Genomic DNA, 27,062 nt, shown 5'->3' on the forward strand with positions numbered 1-27,062 from the left:
ACACACACACACACACACACACACACACACACACACACACACACACACACACACACACACACACACACACACACAAACATATATATATATTACATATATTACATAATACGTACATATAACTGTTATAAGTTTATGAAGACAGAAGATGCTCTTTTAATCTGCACTTGAAAATATTCAGCCCTTGACTTTCGTGAATGTGCAATGGAAGAGAGTTCGATAGTCCGGTCGCTTGTTTATCTTTAGTAAGGATAAGGATTAACAGCAAACTGTCAAAATTGAAATCGGAGCTCAAAAGATGAGACATCAGTTTGTCCTGCAGTGTAAACCTACATAGCGCGTCGACAGCCGTTACGGATTAATATTAATCGTGCAATTTATAACTGCAGGATCCTGTGGCTATCGATCGGAAGCATTAACTACATCATTATACTAAAGTCGAGTATCAAATATAGACCATAATTCAGTCAGTCAAAATACACTTTTGGTTCTTTTAATTGATGATAATGTAATGGTAATCCCGCATTCGCTAACGGTATATGCTGGCGGGGCATCATGAGAGATGATGGGTGAGACTGGAATGGCAGAGCAGTTGGTCCATCGTGATGAATACACCTTGAATTCATCACGATGTTTTCTAGGGGAGACCAAGTGGAGGACGATTTGACAGAGTATATTGCTAGCAATGAGACTGGTATGTATTTTTTAATGCTAAATCACAATAAAATAAATAGATTTTGTCAAAAAATTTTTTTTTACAACACAGTGTGTAAACGAGCATGCGGGCTCATCCGATGGTAAGTGACTATCGCCGCCCATTATCACTTACAACACTAACGGCATTGCAGGTGTGCTGTCGGCCTTAAATAGCTGTCAAAAAATAAAAAAAATATATTTAGGGGTGGGTCACCCTTATCATTGAAGGGAAATAGATGTTGACCGATTCTCAGACCTACTCGATATGAATACAAAATTTTATAAAAATTGGTAAAGCTGTTTCGGAGGAGTTTGTTAAAAGACAGCGCGATACGAGAATTTTATATTTATATTAGAAGATATCTCTTAAATTTTAAAGAACAATCTCAGATATCAAAGTAAACGGTAAAAATAAACATTGTGAAAATTTTTATGCCCATATAAGAATTTTTGTATTGTTTTAACATTCCAAGTTAACGAAAAGTGACACTTGAGTCGTCATAAAATAAACATTTATATATAAACTGGGAATAATTCCGTGAATTGTGTAACGCAGTCATTTTTTTTATGCAACTTAGAATAGCAAACGAGCTGACGGCCCACCTGATGGAAACTGGTAACCGTTGCCTACAGACATGAGCAGTACCATGGACATAACAGAGTATACTGTATCACCCATGATACACTTTGTGCTTTGGAATTCCTAATAATGAATAATGAAATAAATTAGAAATAATGTCTTATGCCTTTGTTCCTTGTAATTTCATTACTATAGCCCACCCTTCAAATCGAAACATAACCATTCATACAAAACTACATTCACAGCAGAAACACGAATGGGGCAGAGCTGTCTAAGTAGAGGACTTTTTTAGAAAATTTCTCTCTAGTAAAATAATACAGCCGAATCGAGAACCTACACATAAATATACAAATATTTATATATACCTTACAGCCTAAATGGTCGCGTACAGCGCGGTTTCAGAGATGTTTTCTCCCACGAACACTCAGGATATGGAATGAGCTCCCTGTCGAGGTTTTTCCAAGAGACTACAGCATGGGATTCTTCAAAAGGGGGGTAGAGGTTTCTTCAGGTACGGCAACGCGCGCGTAATACCTCTGGTATTGCAGGCGTTCATAGGCTACGGTAACCGCTTACCATCAGATGGTATGTTTGTTTGCCACCTCAGTGGTATAAAAAAAAAAACATATATACAAATACATAAATATATATGAATACATATATAATTACAAAAATAAACATAAATTTTTATACTAGAAACATCAAAAAAACATCTAAAACACCCAAGAAAACTACCTAAACTACGAAATCAGCCATGCCACGAATATTATGCTAATATTCAGGAAGGACGGAATTTGACCCGGGCCTTTGTTAATTTCACCTCATAAACTATAAAAGCGGCGCCTCCCAACATTGAGTCCCATCCGTCACTGCCACGCCATAACACCCCATTATGACGTCATAAAACAAACATGCTTTATGCCCAACTATGTGACCAGTCTCGTCAACTATAGACTATAATATCCTGATGCTATCACAGTATTCCATTTCCGTGTATTTCCAAAACTTATCATGCATGGAAAATTCTCGGCAGTACAATGCTTTCAGTTAATTTTGTTATGTGATTTATTTGTATTGTTATAATGTTTTTTTGAATTTACGACTTAATGTATGAATGCACACGATTGATATTAACATAAACGAGTTATTATACAGGCTTTCTTATTTACTCATTATTTTTTATGTAAAACTAATAATCCGATACGTATAGATAGAAAATAAATTAAAACTGGTTATTTAAATAGAATTATTTTGTTTAATTCCACTACATGTCTGTATGTATGTATGTGTGCGACTGCCAACACTCCAAGATTGACTAGTATTATTACTACCATATGTTCCACAACCTTCCATATTAGTCATCAGTCGTGAACTGCCATTTCGTCCACGCACGTTTTGCGACATGTCTTTCATTTTTAAACGCGGCATCTTTAGGTAAATTAAAAAATCGCTCCTCGAAACCTAGTGTTAACGGTACGGTACCAAAACTGATAATATATACATACATATGTATATGTACATATATGTGTACGTGCGTGCGTGCGTGTGTGCGTGCGTGCGTGCGTGCGTGTGTGCGTGCATGCGTGCGTGGTTGCGTGCGTGTGTGAGTGTGTATGTGTATGCGTATGTGTGTGTGTAAAATGAATGCATTTTTTTATCTTGTACACTTATTTAAAATCTATTTAATTGGTTCTCGTATTTCCAAAGTCCACGCATATCAAGTAGTGGATAATAAGTTACATACATAAAATACACGCACACACGCACGCATGCACGCAATTATATATATGAATATAAATGTGTTATCTATACTTTTTTCTTACCCCAAAAACTGATAAAATTATCTCTATTAAATGTCAATAGATTATATTACTCCATGTGCTTCGTGTTGAAGAGCTGCTATTAATTTACTGAACAATGTAATATAAATCCGTCCAATGCAAATTGGGAACAATTACTCTAGCTAGCCAATACTGTCATATATTACTGCAGTATTATGTAAGTACATGAGCGTTGCAATATGATATTTTAATAAAGTACATTTACCTAATTATTCAGGTTGGGGGGAAGGGATTGTTAGTAATGCGGACTATCAGTCCCATTGCTAGCAATATGCCCCATAAGGTCGACCTCCACGTGGTCTCACCTGGAAACCATCGTGACGAATACATCAGGAATTCAGACTAACTGAGTTGCCTTTTCATTCTCTCCTTTCACCTCTCACTTGTGCCTTTTTTGTGTATACTGTTAGCGCGGGTGGGGTAACCATTCCATTATCATCAATAAAAAAAAAATATTCAAGTTGGGAGGAAGGGATTTTTTAGTAATGGGGATCTAACAGTCCCATTGCTAGCAATGTACTTATCAGGCCTATCTCAATGCGACTCTCTCTGTAAACCATCGTGGTTAATTCTTGTGGAATTAGTCACGGTGGGTTAACTGACCTGCCTCCTCCTCACATCCTTCATCCTCACCTATCATCCCTCACTCGTAATCACTTACCATTAGGTATACCGCATGCTCGTTCATCTAAATAGATTGATGTCATAAAAAAAAGTTGTGTCCTGCCTCCTTATACCGATTGCGCAGACAGAGTTACTATTCCATTATCACCCATAAAAAAAAGTTGGATATTGCATAGTAATTTATTTTTGGTAATCGTAATTATTGCTCCTATTACTATCATTCATTATTGCATAGAAAATATTTGTAAGGTGTAGTTTGTTTGCATGGCTGTGTTTCGGTTTGCAGGGTGGGATATGGCGTGAATTTACAGGGTACAGAGGAATAACACATGAGTCCTCAGGAATGGCAACGCATGGGGGGTATCAGGGGCGAAACAGTATACTCTGTTATGTCCATGGTACTGCTCATGTCTATAGGCGACGGTTACCACTTTCCATCAGGTGGGCCGTTAGCTTGTTTGCCATTCTAAGTTGTATAAAAAATATAATTCTCTATAGGAGAAATGGAGTGGAACGTTAACAATATATCAACCAGTATATTGACCCCTAATGGGAGACAGGCGTGACAGATATGTATGTATGTATATTGACCCCATATACAGTCCATATATCGCACCTTTGACATTGGTATATTACATTTACACTAATATAATGTGAACAGAATATTAACTGTGGTAATTATATGCGAGCTAGTTAATTTATGACAGTGATATGTCGTATGCACTAGAGACTGGCTGTTAGTTCGCGACATATTACAAGTAATATGTTGCCCTTAACGCGTAATGTGACCTTTCGTTATATCACTACAAAACATTTCATTCATCATCATCATCGTCATAATCTTATCAGCTAACTGTCCACTGAACATAGGCCTCCACATATTGGGGGGAGGGGGTTTGCCAGTAGTTGCCACGCTTGGCAGGCAAGTTGGCAAACGCAGTTAGGCTTTACCGATGTTTAAAGAGGAACGCTGTTAAGTTTCCTTAGTCGCCTCTTACGACACCCATGGGAATGAAAGGGGTAGCCCATTCAATGCTGGGACCACACGGTAAGCAATATATTATAATATTTTTTTACCTTTAATTTAAAAAAAAATTAAATTTATAATTTTTCATGTAAATATCAACAAAAGATAGTAATATTTATTTTTTTTACGCATGGCAACACTGATTTTCGGTCCTGTTTTGGCTTAAACCAGCACTAGTACTCAGTGCCGTAAAAATTATTAATAAAAAACAATTTCGTTTTACAATTTATCGAGGAAATAACCGTCAGAAGTAGATTTCGTTGATTAATTGGTGAATTCATTTTTGTCAAGTGTCATTAGAACGTTGTTTATTGTCACATTTTATCAAAACAAGGACACAAGTAAGTTAAGATTGCTTTATCATCGTGGTAAATCTGCCATATAAAGTATACGGCAGACTTATCACGATGATTTTCTATCATCGTACCGCTCGTCATCGATAAGGAATTCATCTTCACACGCTTGAACCTAAATGGTCATGTACAGTGCGGTTTTAAAGGAATTCTCTCCCGTGGACGCTCAGGCTGTGGAATAAACTCCCTGCCGAGGTTTTTCCTAGAGACTACAGTATGAAGTGCTTCAAAAAGGATATATTAAGGTTTCTTCAGTTCCCTTTTTTTGCAGGCGTTCATAGGCTACAGTAACTGTTTACCATCAAACGGGTTGCATGCTTCTTTGCCACCTTCGTGGTGTAAAAAAAATCCCTAAGTCAAAATATTTTGGTTTAGGGATCTGTGGAAGCTAGGGGGAACTATGGAAACGTTAATTTCTTAATTTTATTATATTCATCCCTTCATTTAATTAACCGTTACTTGTCGTAAATTTGGCGTATTTTTAACAGTCCACTAGGGACTATATCGCGAATTATTAAAGTTGTTATTAGCTTGGCTATCGTTTTTTACTTAACTCAATATTATTCAATCATCATTTCTCAGACAATGTTCACCACTGAATGTTTTGGTACATCGAACAGAATCGTATTGTCGCCATAGTATATTGCTATAACTGAAAGAAAGTGACGAGAAATTTAAAATTCGAATTTTTGTATTTTTACTTGTTAATAATGCTATTTTCAAAACAATTACAACTAGCCAGTATTTCATATATATTTATTTCAAAAACTGTGCACAGTAACTGGTTGAGAACCAGTGCTCGGCAGCTGTGCTCATTGTACTGGGACACTCTCAGCATCAGCTGTGCCAGCTCCTTTGCCTAATATGAAACACTTCTTACATATATAACATTTTTGTATTTATAATTATGTTTTTTTGGCAATAAATATTTTCTATTCTATTCTATAAATATACATATGTATGTATGTACATATTACTTACAAGTTCATATATACATACAATCAAAATAGCAGTCACTTTCAATGATTCAAAAACGAAATTCATATTTTAAATGAATACTTAGATATAAATCAAAGTAATCATTAAAATAAACATCATTATGAATAATTATGGAGTTTTGACCTTGTTCTATTGAATATTAATATACCTACATACATCCAATGGTTGCCTGGAAGAGATCGCTTTTAGCGATAAGGTCGGCCATTATTTTCTAATGTCATCATTTGCTATAATAAGTTTCACTTGCCTAACGTGGTATTGGTCAATTTATAGACTTAATGGATGTAAAATTTTAATGGATTATAATGGAATGGTAACATGCCTGCGCTAACGGTATACGCTGGAGGAGCATCAGAATGAAAAGGCAGGTCAGTTAGCCCATCGTAATGAATACACATGGAATTCAGCACGATATTTTCTAGGGTGGGGGGTGCTGTGGAGGTCAATTTGACAGTGTACATTGATAGCAATGTGACTGGTGGTCCGCATTACTAATAATCCCTTCCCCGCAATCTTTGGGGTACATCTATGTTTAGCAATGGACAACAGGTTGTACTGATGATAAAATGATAATTTGTATGGACACACTGTCCCATATATTAACTGTTTTGTCACTTTCTTTTAAATTGGGAATTTAGCGTAAAAGAAAGAGACAAGAACAGTTCAATAGCTAATAATAATAATAAATTTATTTGCTTTAAATAGGGTAGGTATCGGTGGTCTTATATTACATAAAGTTTCGTGCCTATTTAGCCATTACAGAATAGCATGCAAATGTCCCACTTTAATAGGAACTGATTAATTTATGCATCGACAACTGTATTAGATATTTATCTATTCTTTTTTTTAAAACTTCGTTTACAGAGTAAAAGTTTAGCAAAAGTAACCATTTACGTAATACAATTTTAAATTTATTTAATGGAAGTACCTTTATATTCATATATTTACCAGAGGGAGACTTTGTACAAAAGTCGATTGCTTGGGTACCTCTGTACCATTCGTGTTTCAACCGTGAAGCAGTTGTGTTTGCATGGTTGTGTTTCGGTTTGAAGGGTGGAATATGGCAGTGAATTTACTGGGTACGGAGGAATAACACCTGAGTCCTCAGGAATGGCAACGCATGGGGGGTATCATGGGCGAAACAGTATACTCTATTATATCCATGGTACTGCTCATGTCTATAGGCGACGGTTACCACTTTCCATTAGGTGGGTCGTCAGCTTGTTTGCCATTCTAAGTTGTATAAAAAAAAGGTATATTGTTAAAGATTTTTAAACACATCATATAGGAATTTCTTAATAAACGGCTTGTTTTAGGCATTGTATAAGATATTAGTATTTTAGGGTATCTTACGCTTCTTTGTATTTGCTCTTTTGCTTCTGTAAACATGTGCTTATTTAACATACATACATACATATCTGTCACGCCTGTCTCCCATTAGGGTAGGCAGAAACAATGGAACGCCAAATGCTTCGATTCAAACAAACCTCTTTCGCTTCTTCCACATTCATCAATCTTATTATTATGCTTATTTAATTTAACAAATATACCCGTTTCAAGTATATACAGAGTGTGCTAAAATAGATTTATGATAGCTTTGACGTCTGTATGAATAAGAGGGTTCATATATATAATCTAAGGGGTTAGATTTTCCAAAATAGAAAATTTAAAATGTTTCCATAATACATTTTGGCTGTATTGAATTCACAAAGCAGTGGTAGGTGAAAAATGAGCAATATTCGAAAATATCTGCAGTCCACGTCTTACCTAGTCGTTTATCAAATATTGAAAGATTTATTACAGCATTATTGATATAGATACAGAATTCTATAAGTAGCAATATATTTTAATATTTTTGTAAAATATATTGTTATTTCAGTCGTTAACTATCCACTGCTGGACATAAGTCTTCCCCATAAGGGGCGTTTTGCCAGTTGTTGCCACGCTTGACAAGAGGGATGCTACTGCCCATTCCTCATCCTCCTTAATCACTTCTTACGACACCCACTGGAAAAGAAGGGGAAATACATTAAAAAAATTTTTTTTTTTTTTTAATTTTTTTTTAATTTATGTTTTATTAAATACATAGGTTTATCTACAATTTATATAAATAATTAAGATTGGCTATGACAAAAAATAAAAAAACAAACTGCAGGTATATCGTTTCAGATAAAAAAAATAGAAATCGATTTACAACTGACGGAGTTGTGACGTAATAAACATAACAAAAAATGCATTCGAAATGAGAATCTCTTTCCTTTTGAACACAGTTACTACTTTCTATGGTATACTTATATGACTTTTTCTATACTTATCCTTTCGGGTTTTCAAGGTTGACTGGAAGAAATCCCTTTAAGGAACACACAATTGTCTGCCTATGTACATTTTTGTTATAACATTCAATTATAATATACATTTTAAATCTAAATTATAATTGAATAAAAGCTTATAAATACATAATCTTAGAAAGAGCTTTCAATTAATTATAGACTAATAAATCTAAACATAATAATAACTAACAGAAAGATAATATAAGCTTTATATATAAAATTTGAATGAAACTTTTGTTATTAAAACGAAGGGGTAATAGTCTATTTTTTTTATCTACTAAATTACAATCTCTCCAAACGTTTAATTAAGAGATGTTGTAAATTAGTTTTGTGTTTTAATTGAACAAAAACGTATTACCTACACTCATTCTTCGTTCTTTTTTTTTGTTAAGTCTTGAATTTACTGGGCATTAAATAAAGCGATAACATCAATGAACATTAGATTTTTTTTTGAATGGGTGATAATGGAATGGTAACCCCGCTTACGCTATCGGTATACACCGGCGGGGCACCAGTGAAGGATGATAGGTGAGAATGAAGCAGGTCAGTTAGCCCATCGTAACGAATTCAACAAGAATTGTTCATGATGGTTTCCAGGGGGAACAACGTGGAGGTCGACCTGATAGGGTGTATTGTTAGCAATGGGTTCATTAGACCCCATTACTAACAATCCATTTCCCCCTTGAACATTGGATTATAGTTACAGGATTTTACGAGAGAAGAAAATGTTGTTTGAATTTTGTTATCTTCTTCTCATGGTCTTGGAATAGAATGAGCTACCCCTTTCTTTCCTGTGGGTGTCGTCAGAGCCGACTAAGGGAACTTAATAGTTGAAGGATAGGAGCAGCGTCACTTTTTAAACAACACCGAACCTAATTGTGGCTGCCAACTTGAATTCCAAGTGTCGTAACTACCGGCAGACCCCCCATGGGGAAGGCTTATGTTCAGCAGTGGACGGTTAAGGGCTGATATGATGATGATATGATGATGAACTACAATTATAATTTATTTATTCTTTAGTGACCACATTACAAAAAGTGTCTAGTACAAAAGGCGGACTTAATACTATACGTGTATAGCATTCTCTCCCAGTCAACCTTTGGCAAAACAGAAATGTAATTAAGCGGTAAGAAATTGAAAATTTAAATTTGTTATGTGGGTTGGCAACCGTAGTCAGGTTTTAGATATTTTTTAAGAGGGACGCTGCTGCCTACCCTTTGCTGTCCCTTAGTCGCCTCTTACAACACACACGGGAAAGGAAGAGGTGGCTTATTCTATGCTGGGACTATACAGCCATTAATTGTAATTATTTTTACTAGAGGGAGACTGTACGAAAGTTATTTGCTTGGGCACCTCTGTTCCATTCATGTTTCCACCGTGAAGCAGTTGTGTTTTTGTTTGAAGGGTGGAATATGGCAGTAAATTTACAGGGATAACACCTTAGTCCTCAAGAATGGCAACGCATGGGGAGTATCATAGGCAAAACAGTATACTCTATTATATCCATGGTACTGCTCATGTCTATAGGCGACGGTTTCCACTTTCCATCAGGTGGACCATCAGCTTGTTTACCATTCTAAGTTGCATTAAAAAAAATTATAGTTATTATTATTCAATTAATGATAAATATGATATTTAACATAAAGGCCAAAACCCACCAATGTTATTTAGTCGTTCATGCATGAAAAGGCCCGAGATTACGCTCTAATAACACTGCAATTGTCAATTTCTATAGCATTCATTTGTTCGTGTAATGACGGGGAAAGATTATATCTTGATGTTTGTACGGGGAATGGTGCGGAATTATTGTCATTATTCGAGTAACATTTTACAGATGTAAGTGACCGAAATGTTAGCTATGCGTCGATTTAGTATCGCGCTGTTTTCCCTTTGTGCGGTTTGCGGTGTATTTGCCGAGGATATTGGTGAGAGACGTTGTGTTGCAGTGTAGAATGTGTAGATGATTTTAAATAATTAGTCATCATCATCATTTTTTTTATGGGTGATAATGGAATGGTAACCCCGCCTGCGCTATCGGTATACACCGAGGAGGCACCAGTGAGGAATGATAGGTGAGGATGAAGCAGGTCAGTTAGCCCATCGTGACGAATTCAACAAGAATTGTTCACGGTGGTTTCCAGGGGGAACCACGTGGAGGTCGACCTGATAGGGTGGCCCATATTGGCCGTTAATTGTCCACTGCTGATTATAGGACTCCGCTTGTGAGGTTTTGTCAGTAGTTGTTACTTTGTTGATGTTTGAAGAGGGACGCTGCTGTCCATCCCTCGTCAATTAAATTCCCTTAGTCGCCTCTTACGACACTCGTGGGAAAGGAAGGAGCGGCCCATTATATGACGTCACCATACGGCTATAAAATAAAAGTTAATTAGTTGGTAGAAATATTTTTAATATTAGGTAAAAGTACAATTATGAACTCGGTTTCATTTGACAGTTAAATTAGTAGGTACTGTCTACTCTATCATTCTTAATGCTCTTCATATCATAAGAGATAATTACTACTTTCCAACAACCGATGGGGACGGGGAAGGTTCTTGAGTGGCGACCCCGTACGGCCAAAAGTAGTGTAGGACGACCCCCTACTAGATGAAGTGACGACATCAAATGCATTGCATTGCAAATGCATTGGATGTCGGTGTATGCAGATGCCTCAGGACCGTTCCTTATAGGGTCCAATCTATGGGGGAAGCCTATGACCAGTAGACAATGGATAATGGCTGAATGATGACGATGACAATGAATTGATGATAGGTTAATAACATGTTCACCATTCCATGTTAAATAAAGAAAATAATATTCATATTTTTTTTATTTTTACAGAGAACCCCATCACAGCGGTGGTCCGTAAGACCCTGATCAGTACAGCTCGATCCTGTATGGACCACGTTAAGGCCACTGAGGCTGACATAGAGTATCTCAGAGGTGATCCGCCTTACCCTGAAAAAGCTGCTTGCATCATCAAATGTTTGTTGGAAAAGGTAAATATTTTTTTAATGGAACATGAAAAACAAACAAGCTGATGGCTTATCTGATGGAAAGTGTCGACTATCGCTATATATATTTTATACCATAAAGTTGGCAAACAGGCATACAGCCCGTCTGATGGTAAACGATCACTGTAGCCTATGATCGTCTGCAATACCAGGGGTATTACGCGGGCGTTGCCGACCCTGAAACCTTTATACATCCCTTTTGGAGAACCTCATGCAGCAGTCTCTTGTGAAGACCTCGGCAGGGAGCTCATTGTTTAGATCGATTTTTATTATATTATTAAGATAGCTTTGTATGCATGTGAGACGTGGACATTAACTCAGAAGGAAATGGATAAACTTAGAGCCTTTGAAATGTGGTGCTGGAGAAGGATGGAGAAAATTAGCTGGAGTGATTGTGTTAGCAATGAGGAGGTCCTGCTTAGGGTTAAGGAAAAAAGACAAATTATTAGAACTATTGAGGATAGAAGGGGAAAAATGTTGGGGCACTTGATACGACACGACGAATTTATGAACATTATAATGGAAGATAAGATAGAAGGAAGGAGGGGAAGAGGGAGACCGAGACATAGTTACATCAGGCAGATCAAGGAAGGAGTTAGTGTCGTGTCGTATCAAGAGGTGAAGAGATTCGCTGAAAATCGTAGTGAGTGGCAAGAGCTCCACCAACAAGAGCGCAGCTCTTAAATAGGATAGATAGAGATATTAAGATAGAGTGTTTTCTGTAATCTATCTTCACTCTAGGTCTTACAGTGTAGGCAACGAACGCAGAAATTAGTACTCACAGAAAAATATAGAACTTAAATTTTCACCAAAATGAATTTTAACAAAATTTTAAATTTGGTGATATTGAATAACCCCTTCCCTTAGTTTTTTTTATTTAGGTTACGTAACTTACTTTTTAAAGTCGATATTTCACTAAAACTAACAAATTTTTTTTTCATTAATCTAGGTCTATGTTTTATTTAGATTAATTTCCATAATCAATTAACAAGTTCATTAATAAAACAATAATAAAAACAAATTACAATAGAATGAATATCCAATATCACAATTAATTACAAATTGCATTACATTATTACGTAAAATTAATTGTCCTCGGTCATAATTCTGTGTTATGATATTGATTAATTTATACAAGTGAATTGACTGCCGCAACGTAAATTTAATTAATTAAGATAAATCCTTGTTCCAAACTCAAACCTTTGATGTAGATTTATTTAATTAAAATAGAAATTATAATAAATATTAAATCACTTATTTTTTTTGATAATTAAAAATACTATTGTAATGCGCTTGATTCGAACCTGTGACCATCATACAACATGGCTTAGTAAATAAGCTGAAGGACCACCTGATGGATAGTAGTAACCATCGTCTATAGAAATGAATACTACTATGGACATAATAGAATACACTGCTCATGGCACCTCTCATGGGTTACTATTTTTGCGGTCTGAAGTGTTACACCTTCTTGCGCTGTAATTTTACTGCCATACATCCCCATTTCGAACTAAAATACAGTATTGCTAATATAGCAATAAATTAGCAATTAATTAATTTAAAATATATAATATATTTTAAATTAATTAATTTAACAAAAAGAAATTAAAAGAACTCTATCAGAGTTAAGCGCGCTTTTGTACATTTGATTACCTCTGTCATATTTTTATAAATAACTAGTGTATACAATAAAGAATAAAATAAAAATATATAAATTAATAAATAAGCAATTGACTTTTTTGAAGAAAATATTTAAGACAAAAAAATGTTTGTTTCGTGTTTGAATTTCTAGTATAATTATAGCCATTGTTCATAATCGCCAAAAAATTAAATTACTCGAATATTAATTGAAAATCTTGACAGATTGCGTAATAAAAATGCCGTGATAATTTATACCCTTCAAATATTATATATAAGCATTTATTATTAAAAATGTCGTAATTATACATTAATATTTTAATATAATAATTACCGGTTTAACTTACGTGCAATTTGATTGAGAAAGCTCGACTAGTTTCTGAACCATATGGTGCCCTTAGTATTAAGCGGCTCGCTGACCTCGCTGTGTACTGGTAATTATTACATTTAAATTAAATTTAAATTTACCTTTGCCTATTTATCTTGCTTTACATAAACATCAATGAAATGTTTTTATTTAAAAAATATATTTAATAATTGATTGGAAGAGAATAATTAATTATTATAAAGTATCAATTTAAAAAGAAAAACAAAAAGGGAAATACTTAATTAGTGCTTAATTTTACTTTTAATTACAAAAATATTTAACAATAAACAAAAATAAAAAATTAGGAAAAGAAAAACACTAGAATAGTGTCACTCATATGCCATGTTGTTTTTAATTGTTTTTAGTGTTGCCAAAATATGTCAATTGTTATTTTTATTAAAAAAAAAAAAATAACAATTGAAAATAAACATTATTTTGTCTACAATATAAATTAAATGTAGGCATCTATTAACATAAACAACCAAAAGAGTTTCTGAGAAATTTAATACCATCACAATCACAAAATTCTGAGTAAGACGCAATTTAAGAGATAGAGAAAAATAAATTCATTAATATAAATAATATAAAAACGAATGGAATTTATTTATATTATATTTCCTTTAATTGTTTATTATATTTCCTTGTAATTAATTTTGATGTGTATTTTTTTGTAATATTTAATTTTATTTAAGAAAATATTTCTTTTTATATTGTTATTTTTCTAATAAAGCTAATATATATAAGATCGATTTAGAATAAAATTTAATAAAGTCAAAGCCAATGTAATGAGTATATAATATTCGTCCAACGGGCATGTCTAGACAGAGCAATAAGAATACATAGAAAGAATCTTTATTTAAACAAATTTGATCGCAAGCATTTTTAAAATTGACAAATTTTAGGTTCCATACCAAATATATACAAAAGAACTCTTAAGTTGCGACTTCTTTCGACAATCATAGTGAAAATTACTAGTGTTATCGACTTGAAATTTTGAATTGTTTTGCGTATCATTAGCCTACATATTTTGCATAATTAATAAGAAGAAATAGAAATAAATAAAAAAGAAAATTATGGAATATAAAATTGGTACTCAAAATAAAAATTAAGTGGGGTATCATATAAAAGAGCTACATTTCTACCTTGTAAAATATTTATTTATTTTTGAACTCTATAGTTATTAATTTACGCCCGTAAATATGAGAATATAAACCATTTAAAGGTATAAGCCGTTTAAAATTATTATTTATAATTATATAAAATCTTTTTTTATTTTCGGATGGCCAAGAATAATCGACCAGATTATTCTAAAAGCATTGTAGCACTACGAACAGATCAAGACAGAGCAATGTGTACCGAATTCTCATATAATTGTTCGAAACATGTTAAAAGATATTCAGATATTCAGAATAAATAAATAATATTAAGGTAGTATTCGCTCTTCTGTAAATGCAATAATAATAATTACGTTGACGCGCTAACGATTCGCGTCCAAGTCGCGTCCTATTAAGTCAGGGTTGGCATATAACAGAAATCACTGTAAGAGTATACATCTTGCTTTCTCGTATATAAGTCACGCTAGTTCATATCGTAAAATTATTTATTAAATGCGAAATTTTGACAGCCCTCTTAACGCAAAGCAACGGGTCTACCATGAAATAAAATTCCGAAATTTCGGATTTAATTTCATGTTTTTGTTTATACCAAAATCGGACCAATAAATGGAATTTAACATTTCGTTCGTCATACATCCTGTCATAAAAGTCCAAAGGAACGATATTTTAATTTCCAAACGGCATGTATTATGTAATTTTAACATAAAATTTGTGTTTCATTTGGCTCCGAAATTTCGGAAAACATTTCATGGTAGGCCCTCAGGTTTAAAGGATAGTAGGGTATTTTTTCGGCATTATTGCATTCACAAAGGGAATTATGCGTGTTTCACTACATCCCAGTATGCCTTAGGTTATTCGATATTTAATATCGTAATATAAAATTGTGAATTTTATTACAGGTGGGAATTGTAAAGAATAATAAATATTCAAAAATCGGTTTCATGGCAACTGTGTCACCTTTGGTATTCAAAAACAAGAAGAAGCTAGAACACATGAAGACAGTGTCTGAAAATTGCGATAAAGAGGTACGTGTTAAATGTGAGTGATTTGAGGCGACTTCCAGAGGAAGTTCTTAATTCATTTGGTTTTTTTACAAACTTATATTTAACTTTTAGACTTTTGCGCTGCATGTTTTAAGTTTTATGCGGGTCGGGAATTAACACGATCACTTAAATAAACATAAGTAAACTTCTAGCTGTCTAGGTCCCGGCATGGAACCACCCCTTCCTTTCTCGTGGGTGTTGTAAGAGACGACAAAGGGAACTTACGGTGGAGGAATGAACAGCAGCGTCCTTCTTAAAACATAACCAAAATAAAAACTGCGGTTGCCAATCCGCCTACCAAGCGTGGCAACTACTGACAAAACCCCCCCTCATGGGGAAGGCCTATGTGCAGCAGTAAACGGTTGAGGGCTGATACAACAAGTGCACTTGGGGGGAAAGGGATTATTAGTAATGGAGACTGAGAATCCCATTGCTAGCAATATACCCAACCAGGTCGACCTCCTCGCGGTTCTCACTAGAAACTATCATGGTTAATTCCTGATGAATTCATCATGATGGGCTAACTGGCCTGTTTTCATTCTCATCTATCACCCTTCACTGGTGCTCCGCCAGCGTATACCGTTAGCGCAGGCGTGGTTATCATACCATTTACACCTATAAAAAAAAAAAAAAACAAGTGCACTTCTTCCGTCAAATAGCTACCGCCTTTATTCTTTTCTCTTCTATCCAAAGGCTGTCTTTAATTATTAGACCGCCTTTTGTACTTTTTAAGTGTAATGTAACATATACTTATATAACTTTAAAGATTAGTTTTTATATAAAGGGTTTTATTTATATGTATTTGATTTCGTGATTGTTTATTGTCGAATTTATCATATTTAACCAGATCATTATTAAAGTATATAGACGGATATAGAAAATACGATATGCAATCATTTCTAGTTTGATGAAAAATCATAGTAACGAATCATTTATATCTCATTCCCTTTTACCGATCCAAGGACAGTTTCAAAGGAGTTTTTTCCCGTGAACGCTCAGGCTACGGAATCAGCTCCTTGACGAGGTTTTCCCTAACTAGAGTATGGTGTACATTGAGCTTTCTTCAGGGTCGGCAACGTGCACGTGACACCCTTAGTATTACAGGTGTTCATAGGCTACAGTGACCGTTTACCATCAGACGGACTGTAAGCTTATTTGCCACCTTCATGGTATAAAAAAAAAAGATTAATTATAAGTATGCTGGGTAGATATTTTTTTTTTCAACCGAATTAAAAAAAAAAAATTTTTATTAAACTTAGAATGGCAAACAAGCTGACGGCCCACCTGATGGAAAGCGGTATCCGTCGCCTATAGACATGGGCAGTACCATGCACATAACAGAGTATACTGTTTCGCCCATGATATCCCCCATGCGTTGCCATTTCTGAGGACTCAGGTGTTATTCCTCCGTACCCAGTAAATTCACGCCATATCCCACCCTTCAAACCGAAACACAGTCGTGCAAACACAACTGCTTCACGGTTGAAATACGAATGGAACAGAGGTATCCAAGCAATTGACTTTTGTACAAAGTCTCCCTCTGGTAGGTTTTCAATTCGGTTATATTTCATATGACTCCTCAAAATTCCACAATTATTATCCGATTTGAAAAAAAAATAAATGTTTATTTGTCTAAAAAGTTACGCTTTCAGATTGGTTTTATTAAATTTTGATCGGACTAGGTTCAATCGATTAGGTTTAAAATTAAAATAATCGATTTTGCTACGACCAAAGTCAGTGTTACCAGGCATTACGTTCTATTCTCCGAGCTGTCTCTTACGCCATTCTAAAAATGAGAACAAGTGGTTACACATTGTATTCTTACACCGTCTCGACACGGTAATTTAATTATTTAATTAAAATAGTTTTGCTTTATAGCTGTTGTCATGGTGGCTTTATGGGTACCGCGTGTGTCGAATTAGGGATGATTTTCACCGAACGGCTCGCATCGCATCGGAACGGAAAGGATACGAATCGAAGCGGCGACAGCCGATCGCGTCCGGCAGGATGCCGATGCATAGGATCGGTTGCGTACCGTCGCTCACTAATGTATTTATTTCAACGCCTATTCAAACAGTTTCTTTCGACAGTTTTAGCGTGTTCTCATTCTTGAAAATGGTTAAAGTTGACTTTAGTGTTGTTGGCTATTGCATTCGAAGAAGAAACAATCATCATAAACAGAAAAGGGAAGGAAAAATGAATGGTACTGCCCAGCGACGGCCTTGATTGTACATAATAACAGCTGAAAGGATCCGATTGTATACGTAGATAAGCGAACGGAGTCGATCGCACGTCGCAGCATACTTTCGGCTACGATCGCGTGTCGCGGAAGACGCCCGGGGTCTAGCTGCCGTCCGTGATTTGGTAATATAGACTTTAAATACTGTATACATGGTTTAAAATCGTTTGAAGATTATAGAATCCATTCTGATCCGATTCGATGCAAACCGTTTGGTGAAAATGAGACTTAAGTCCTAGATTGATTGTCTTCACGACAGTCTAAGTATGTTATATTGTATCCATAATGTAATTTGTAATATAAGTTTAATTATTAATGAAAAAGATTAAAAAAAAAATCTTAATTTTATTTAATTAATAAAGTAATTTTGTGTATATAGAAAAAAAAAAAAACGCTAAAAACCGAGTCACGAGGATGTTATAAGTGAAATAGTACTCGTACACATCCAGATTTTTTCTAATTTTGTGATTTTCTGCCAATTTGTCCGTTTGTACGGGTTAATCTTCGAATTAAATTCATGATCAATATCATTTCAGACTTTAACTATCTACTGTTGTACATAAGGAGGGTTTTGCTAGTAGTTGCCACATTTGGCAGGCGGATAAATAACTGCAGTTAGGCTTTTAGAGATGTTTTAAGAGCGACACTGTTGCCTACCCCTCGCACTCCCTTAGTCGTATCCTACGACACCCACAAGAAAGGAATGGGTGGCCTTTTCTATGCCGGGACCACAAGGCCAAATAATAATTAAAAAATTAAAAAGATTCACAAATTAGCGAACAGGTTTATTATGAACTAGCAACTCGCCCTGTCTTCGCACGAATCCAAATTATACATATAAAACCTTCTGCTTTATCTAATTGGTTGTGAAACTAAGATAAAATCAAAAAAGCAAAGACAAGAAAAACAGGTTCGAAGTAAGTGGATATACAGACAGACGGGGATAGTGATTTTGTTTTATACTTTTTAAATTAATTACATAAAATAAACTACTTTAATTAAACATAGATATAAATAAATACTAGAGTCGCAATTTCATATAAAATAGACATCCAAGGATAACCCGATTAATTCGGGTTATATTTGGATATTACTTCGAAGAAATAAATAATTATTGTAGAAGGAGCTATATACGGAGTTAATTACCTATATTATATATCGTAAACACGAAACGCCGTACCTAGATGTCGTATTTTCACAAAATTTGTAACAAAATCTCTGCCTATTTGGCTATTAACATCATTAGAAAGTTAAAAATGTATTTTTTTATATTTATTTATTATTTACTTGAAACATGAGTAACAAGGTGACACATATAAAAAAACATAAGCTGTTAACTGTCCACTGCTGGATATAAGTGTTCCTCATAAGAGGAGTTTTGCCAGTGGTTGCCACACTTGGCAGGTGGCTGGCAACCGCTTTTAGGCTTTTAGAGATGTTTTAAGAAGGACGTTGCTGCCCATCCCTCGCCCTCCCTATGTTGCTTGTTATAACACCCACGGGAAAGGAAGGGGTGGCCCATTCTATGCCGGGACATACACGGGGATATTATAAACATATGTTTGGCCATATATAGGTGCACATCCTTGGTGCACAGCGCCAACAGCATTCTGAATATGATGGCAAGCAGGCTGGACTGTGTGTACGTTAATCACTGCTGCTCAATTTCTAATGTAATTATACAGCGATGATTATTTGTATACTATGTGCATTTATGTGCTTGCGCGTGTGCGTGCGTGTGCGTGTGCGTGTGCGTGTGCGTGTGCGTGTGCGTGTGTGTGTGTGTAAGTTTACTAACATTAGTTTTAAGAACATTGTTACTAATAAATATGAATGCACCTAAAAGTCCGAACTAAATTTATTATTATATATTATTGTAGGCACATAAATGTTGGAGCTTTAACACTATTTGCATTTACATTATTATGTTATTTCAATACACCAGTGTTCATTGAAAGCATTTTTTTTTCTAGTGCTCGATCGTGTATCTTAGATTTTTTAAATATCAATGTGATTAAATTAAAAAAAAAAAGCATTGAAATTTAGGAGTTACAGAAAAACAAACCTACCGGCGTCTCTTTCGAATTGGGGGTTAAAATTAAATAAATGATTGAATCGCTTTAGAATAATAGACAGTGAGTTTGTGCTTCTGAAGAAATAGAATTCAGGCGAGGGTAAAAACAACAAGAAGCCACGGAATAGAATTTCTAATTAAAATGTTAAAATGGTTTTCGGAATTGGGTAATTTGAACCTTTCGATCCAAAATTTTAACTCAGAAGAATGTTACTGATTTTTTTTTTATCTATTTATTTACTGCAATCTGTCCCGAATGACATTCGGCGTGTATTTATTATTTAAGATTGGAAATTATAATTGAATATTGTGAGTCTAGACAGACGTCCATTATTTGAGACTTTTTATTTTTTTTATAGTTTAATGAGATAGGCGAAACTTCGACGAATTTATTTTCACTGTAATACCATTTGTTTTTATAAAACTTAGCATTGCAAACAAGCTGACGGCCCACCTTATGGAAAGTGGTAACCGTCGCCTATAGACATGTGCAGTACCATGGACATAACAGAGTATACTGTTTCGCCCATGATACCCCTCATGTGTTGCCATTCCTGAGGACTCAGATTTCTTCTGTATTTTTCTGTACCCTGTAAATTCACTGCCCTGTCCCGTCCTTCAAACCGAAACACAGTCATGCAAACACAACTGCTTCACGGTAGAAACACGAATGGGACAGAGGTACCCAAGCAATCGACTTTTGTACAAAGTCTCCCTCTGGTAGGATATGATGATAATATTTTCAAATCAGTCATCATCATAATAACCAGCTGTTAATTATCCTTTGCTAAACATAGATCTCCCGTATTGGGGAAATTTCGCCAGTAATTGCCACACTTGGCGGGCGGTATGGCAACCGAAATTAGGATTTGGTGATAGGCAGTAGCGTCTCTTTTGAAACAAAAGAGACGCTACTGCCTGTTTCTCCATCATACAGTTTCCTTAGTCACCACCTCTTACAACACACACGAGGAAGGAGGAGGTGGCCCGTTCTATGCCCGGATCACACGGTAATTCAATTTAGTAACTTTTAAGAAAATATACTTTTTTTTTCTAATTTCTTGAACGTCTAGAATCTTTTTTCATTCATTTCCAAATTCAATCCCCAATGATTGAATAATTTTTATCGTATGACACACACACACACACACACACACACACACACACACGCGCGCGCTCACACGCACACGCACACGCACACACGCACGAACGCACGCACGCACGCACACGCATACTCACACGCACACACACGCACGCACGCACGCGCACACACACACGTATATATAATAATGATAATAATATCTTCAATTCATTATATTGTCTGAGATATCGTTATAGATAAACAAATCTATATATGAAATAAAATATCAGTCTAATGAACGAGACAGAATCTTTTTCTGGTAAATGAAAAAAGAACTTTAAAAAACTGTTCTTTCAACACCTATGAAAGCTGCGGAAATAGTTTTTCGCGCCACGAAAATATCCGGTTGGTGGAGTATAAAGTCAGAGGTAGATTAACCGGGCTGTAGTATGCTTAGCTTACTTATTCCTATTTTCACCAACAAAATACGTGTATTTTGGAAATCTTTAAAAATATACAGCTAAACACTATTATTCGCTAGAAAAGTAGTTGTGGAAACTGTGGATTAATATATCAAATGTTTTATTTTTATATAAAAATATTGTACATTTATATTTATACTTATTTCTCGGTTTGTCCAACAGTTGGGGGGACAGGGATTGTTAGTGATGCAGACTGAGAATCCCATTGCTAACAATATACCCAACCAGATTATCATGGTTAATTCCTGATGAACTCATCATGATGGGCTAACTGGCCTGTTTTCATTATCATCTATCACCCTTCATTGGTGCTCCGCCAGCGTAACCCGTTAGCGCAGGCGGGGTAACCATTCCATTATCACCCATCAAAAAAAAAAAAACAGCTGACTCGTGGAGAACACCGTCCGGCATTAAGTACGTTAAAGGAACAAAGAATTAATCAAATCACTGTACATTAAAGTTTAAATAAATCTATTTATCTATTTATTTTTATTATATAAACAAATATCATCATCATCATCATCATTATTTCAGCCATTATCCGTCCACTGCTGGACACAAACCGCCCCCACAGTATGCTATAAGGAACTGTCCTGAGCCACCTGCATCCATCGATTCCCTGCAATGTATTTGAGGTTGTCACTCCATCTAGTGAGGGATCGTCCTACACTGCGTTTGCCCGTACGGAATGTCTACTCAAGAACCTTTCTTGCCCATCGGTTGTCGGTTCTTCGAGCTATGTGACCAGCCCATTGCCACTACAGTTCTCTTATTCTTGTAAATGGATAAAATATAAAAATATATATACATATATATATTTATATTTATATAAATTTTTTTTTCGTTTCTCCTTGGAGTTCTTACTGTACTTTATATGTCTGGTAGTATCGAAGTGACATCCAAAAAATTTTGATTTTAAATAAAAACTAGCTGCCCACCCTTGCTCCCCACGCGTGTACAAATGAAGAAAATGAAACCAAATCTTTCCTCCCACTCATTCGTTGACGGTATTTATTTATTTATAATCAGCGTGCTGGGTTTTTGACCTCTCAATTTAATATAGTCCTCTACATGCATATTACATTAATGCATTATTTAGTAAACTTTACAGTAAAAAAGATTAGGATATTTCGATATAAATCCATAAATTTAAAGGCCTTGCGCTGTTTGTTAGGTACTTAGAATTAGTTTTTAGATATTTCTGTAAGCGGGTTACATCGTCAAGTCAAATTTTGTGACTCCTTTTATATTATTCATGTATATATTATTAATTTTATATACTTATACATTATTAGTTGTTATTTTCTTTATCTGTCCCTATAATGAAATACCGCATTCGTGATTCACTGTTCATCCCAAAGGTTGACTGGTTGAGAATGCTACTAGCATTAATTCCGCCTTTTGTACCATATTTTATTTTGCTCAATAAAATTATTTATGTAAATAAATAAATAGGGTTTCTAGAGAACAAAATATTTAATTTAGGATTTCTTTTTCTCTAAAGTACGTTGGTATTTTTATTTAAATGGATGATAATGGAATGGTAACACCGCCTGCGCTAACGGTATACGCTGGCGGGGCACCAGTGAGGGATGATAGATGACAATGACAAGGCAGGTCAGACCTATCGTGATGGATTTACTTGGTAACACGATAGTTTCCAGGGGGAACCGCGAGGAGGTCGACCTGATAGGGTGTATTGCTAACATTGGGGATACTACTCCCTGTTTTTTATAATCCATTATCCCCCCACTATGTTGATATTAGATAAGTATATGAAGATGTTATCTAATTAAAACAAGGATTAAAAATATATACATTTTTAGTGTAATAACTACCGGTATAACTTGTGTGTAATAAAATTTAGAAAACTCGACTAGTTTCGAGAACAATTCGGGACCCTTTATCATTTATTTATTTATTTATTTACAAGTGTTAGTTACATTATTTACAACATGGTAAGTGTATAGATGTTACAATAAGTATAAGTTCTCATATTTCGCCATAATTAGGCATGCAAATATTAAAACTTAAAAGGAATAAATGTTAAATAAGTCATTAAAATTCGAAATGTTATATAAAAAGAATACATCAAAAATGTCAGACACTTGTCAACAATAAAAAAGAAAGAAATGTCACTGTCAAACCATGGACTATTGACATTATTCTATTCTATTTCCGAAATTCATCAGAATTTTATTTTTGAAAAATGTTACGAATCAAAATGAAATCAAAACATAAATGTTATCTGATTAATATAGATATTACAAATATAATCTCATTTACTTATTAAAATTTTGAAAAACTTAACAAATCAAGATGAAATCAGAGCTACCATAAGTACCAATGTAGAATCAGAGACGAAATAAGTTTAATTTTCTTTTATGTTAGAAAAAGTAATGGAATAAAAATGATAACATTTCTGTACTGGGAGAATCTTAAAAGGTAAAAAAAAAGTAATTATCGTAGAAAAAGGCATGAATAGAGAAGAATACTTATTGTTATTGTAAAACTACGCGACTAGACGTTATATTTTTTTACAAAATATACAAGAATATGTTAGCCTGTTTGACTTCAAATTTAACTGAACAAAAGAGTAACTTATTTGCTGGAATGCATGCTATTGTTCATTTAAACATGCACTATTTTCAGTATAATTTTTTAGTTTCCAATTGAGCATCTTGAGATTCTCGAATATCGATGTCTAATTTCTTTTGTATTTGCATAAAATTGGTGTATTGATTTCAGTTAATTTTAGAATTATTTATTTATTTATTTATATATTTATTCGCATGCCACGTGGTACAAATTAAATATTATAATAAGTAAGTACATAAGACACGTGACACCCCGTAGGGGTACTGTAATTTACAGAAAGAACCATCCACTTTTGATGTCAGTTAAAATCACATAGTATTTTTTTCTTTTTATTTACAATATTATATTATTAAAGGACTCGTGGTGATGCTTTCTTAAAAAAAAAAAAAACACTATATAATTAGACAAATTGCTAACATGAATCTTTTAAGGTACTAGAGATGTTTTAAGGGAACGCTGCTGCCTATCCCTCGACCATTAAGTTCTGTTAGTTGCCTCTTACGACACTCACGGGAAAGCAAGGGGTAACTCATTCTATGCCGGGACCACACGGCATTATAATAAAATTTACTCATGATAAAACTGCAATATTTTTATAAGAACAAGTGAATTTGTTGTGAAAACCATTATGTAACTGAAACACGTACACTATTGAAAACATTGTGTTAAAAAACATTTGTAAATTTTGTTCGTTTTACAAAACAATTAATAAGTTTAAATTAATTAATCCTTTATTCATTAGAATAAAATATTTATTTTAATATTGCTTTTAATTTTAATTAATAAATGAAAATTTTACCGTGTGGTCCAGGCATAGAATAGGCCACCCCTTCCTATCCCGTGGGTGTCGTAAAAGTCGACTAACATGGCTGGATGGCCAGCAGTGTCCCTTTGAAAACATCTCTGAAAACCTAACTGCGGTTGCCAACTCGCCTGCCAAGCATGGAAACTACTGGCAAAATTCTCCTTATATGGAAGACTTATGTCCAGCAGTGGACAGTTAACGGCTGAAATAATAATAAAAAAAAAATTGTCCATTCAATAATGAAATTTCGACAATTTCATTGTTTCAAAATTGACAAGTCCGTTGACAGGTAATAAATCGAACGCAAACTTTGGGTAGGACTTTAATTGAACGATTTTTCACCATGGCCGTTATTTGAATGATTTATTTTACGGGATTTGAGCTACTGATGAAAAAAGTTACATGCAGCGACAACCGTGGACACAGATTATAAGGGTAAATGTGTTCACAGCTCATTGCATGATTGAATAATTATGCGACGAGGCATCCATACTGGTTAATCTCGTTGATAAAATCTAATTAAACTGTACTCATATGCATAATGCAACTAACAGTCTAAATATGATACGGACTTATTCAATATTGACGTATATTACATATGACATAGTGACAAAATTTAATTGATAGCCACTCAATGTAAATTAAGTTTAAATTCATTTTTAATTAAATAAATGTAAATTAAATATAAGTTAAAATAAATTAGTTATAAATACATTCGTTAATGCAACCAACAAGCTGAAAGGCCATCTGATGGAAAGTGGTTTACGTCACCTGTAGACATGAGCAGTACCATGGACATGACAGAGTATACTGTTTCGACCATGAGACCCTCCATGTGTTGCGATTCTTGAGGACTCAGGTGTTATTCCTCTGTACTCTGTAAATTCACTGCCATATCCCACCCTTCATACCGAAACAGCCATGGAAACACAACTGCTTCACGGTAGTAACACGAATTGTCACATTGTCTTAATCCAAAGTACAGAAGTGTTAATAATAAGTTTATGAATTATGAATTAATTCTAAATTAAGTAATAAATTAAAAAGACTAAAGTCGCTTAAAGTTAAATAAATTAAAATTAAATATGAATAAAGTTTCATGATACAGAACACAGAAATCTTATTATTTGTAAATTTATTGGTATTAATAATAAATTTGCGGGGAAGCGTAATCCACGAGCCTTGAGTAATTTATAGGAGTAAACTCTGTGTATATGGTGGTGTCTCGGCGTGGACACAATGGAATTTATTTTAGAATAATCTCTGATAATACTTGATAAGTGCGTTTAATTTAATATAAATATTAACAGTAATGTTCTAGCTGGCGTTACAATGTCCAAGTAAAAACAAGATGGCACACACAGTACTAGAAACACAAAAGTGGACGGTAGAATAATAATAAAAAAAGAAGCGCCTGCTCGTACAAGCTGAGTCGTAATTACAAAGTTGTCATTAACAGGCGGTATTAATATATATAGATGACAATTACCACTTTCGATCAGGTGGCTCGTTATCATGTTTACCATTTCAAGTTTGTTAATAAAAATTTTGTAAAAATATTTTTCCCATTTTTCAGGTTAACCACGCCACCGCAACGCCCTGTCAACTGGGGAACGAAGTCACCTCTTGCATTTTCAAATACGCACCAGAATTACATTTCAAATCATGAAGTTATGCAAATGTTGTTTAAGATAATATTCGTACATTTACATATTTTTATATGTAAATAAAAATATAGTTTCATTTATTTTTAATATATTTTTTATTTTATTATTGCTAGTTGATCCGACATACGTCGTTCTGTTTAAAAGAGAAAAAAAAAAATTATGATCCAACTACTTTAGTTCTGGCAAAATCAGTTATTTTAAATTGAAAACTTCAATTTTAAATTTCTGAACCGATTTTGATAGAATTTCTATATTTATATAAGTTTATACTTTTAGATAAAAAAAGAATATTCCAAATCGAAATACAACTGACTGAGTTATGAAATAATAAAACATAAAAAAACACTTGAAAAGACAAAATATTTTATTGAAATATTTGAATTAACTCCGAACAGTTTATATTGCATAAAGAAAAATGAGGTATTTACATTTTTACAGGAGCAATTTTTCAAAATCTTCTCATCATAAAAATCTTCCTTGGACTTTAATGAATAT

General features: G+C 34.3%; 1 protein-coding gene and 1 long non-coding RNA gene across 6 annotated transcripts in view; one reads left to right on the forward strand and one right to left on the reverse strand.

Annotated features, from left to right (window-relative positions):
- Nucleotides 1-26,654, forward strand: LOC113522177 (uncharacterized). 5 transcript variants are annotated; one of them, XM_052893861.1, is made up of 5 exons: nucleotides 1-691; nucleotides 1,646-1,784; nucleotides 11,286-11,443; nucleotides 15,478-15,616; nucleotides 26,477-26,654. In XM_052893861.1, exons 1-5 carry the CDS (start codon nucleotides 683-685, stop codon nucleotides 26,479-26,481), a joined length of 450 nt encoding a protein of 149 aa, XP_052749821.1. In that variant the 5' UTR covers nucleotides 1-682; the 3' UTR covers nucleotides 26,482-26,654. The 5 variants fall into 5 exon arrangements, with proteins under 5 accessions (XP_052749821.1, XP_052749819.1, XP_052749822.1 ...); XM_052893859.1 differs by having other exon boundaries at nucleotides 37-691; nucleotides 15,478-15,603; XM_052893862.1 differs by lacking the exon at nucleotides 1,646-1,784 and having other exon boundaries at nucleotides 41-691; nucleotides 15,478-15,603.
- Nucleotides 1-27,062, reverse strand: part of LOC128200445 (uncharacterized) — an 82,069-nt gene that overhangs the window by 46,933 nt on the left and 8,074 nt on the right. The gene's annotated exons all lie outside the window — the stretch shown is intronic.

The sequence above is a fragment of the Galleria mellonella genome, unplaced genomic scaffold (assembly GCF_026898425.1).
Source record: "Galleria mellonella isolate WM207_F2 unplaced genomic scaffold, CSIRO_AGI_GalMel_v1 utg184, whole genome shotgun sequence".
NCBI lineage: Eukaryota > Metazoa > Arthropoda > Insecta > Lepidoptera > Pyralidae > Galleria > Galleria mellonella.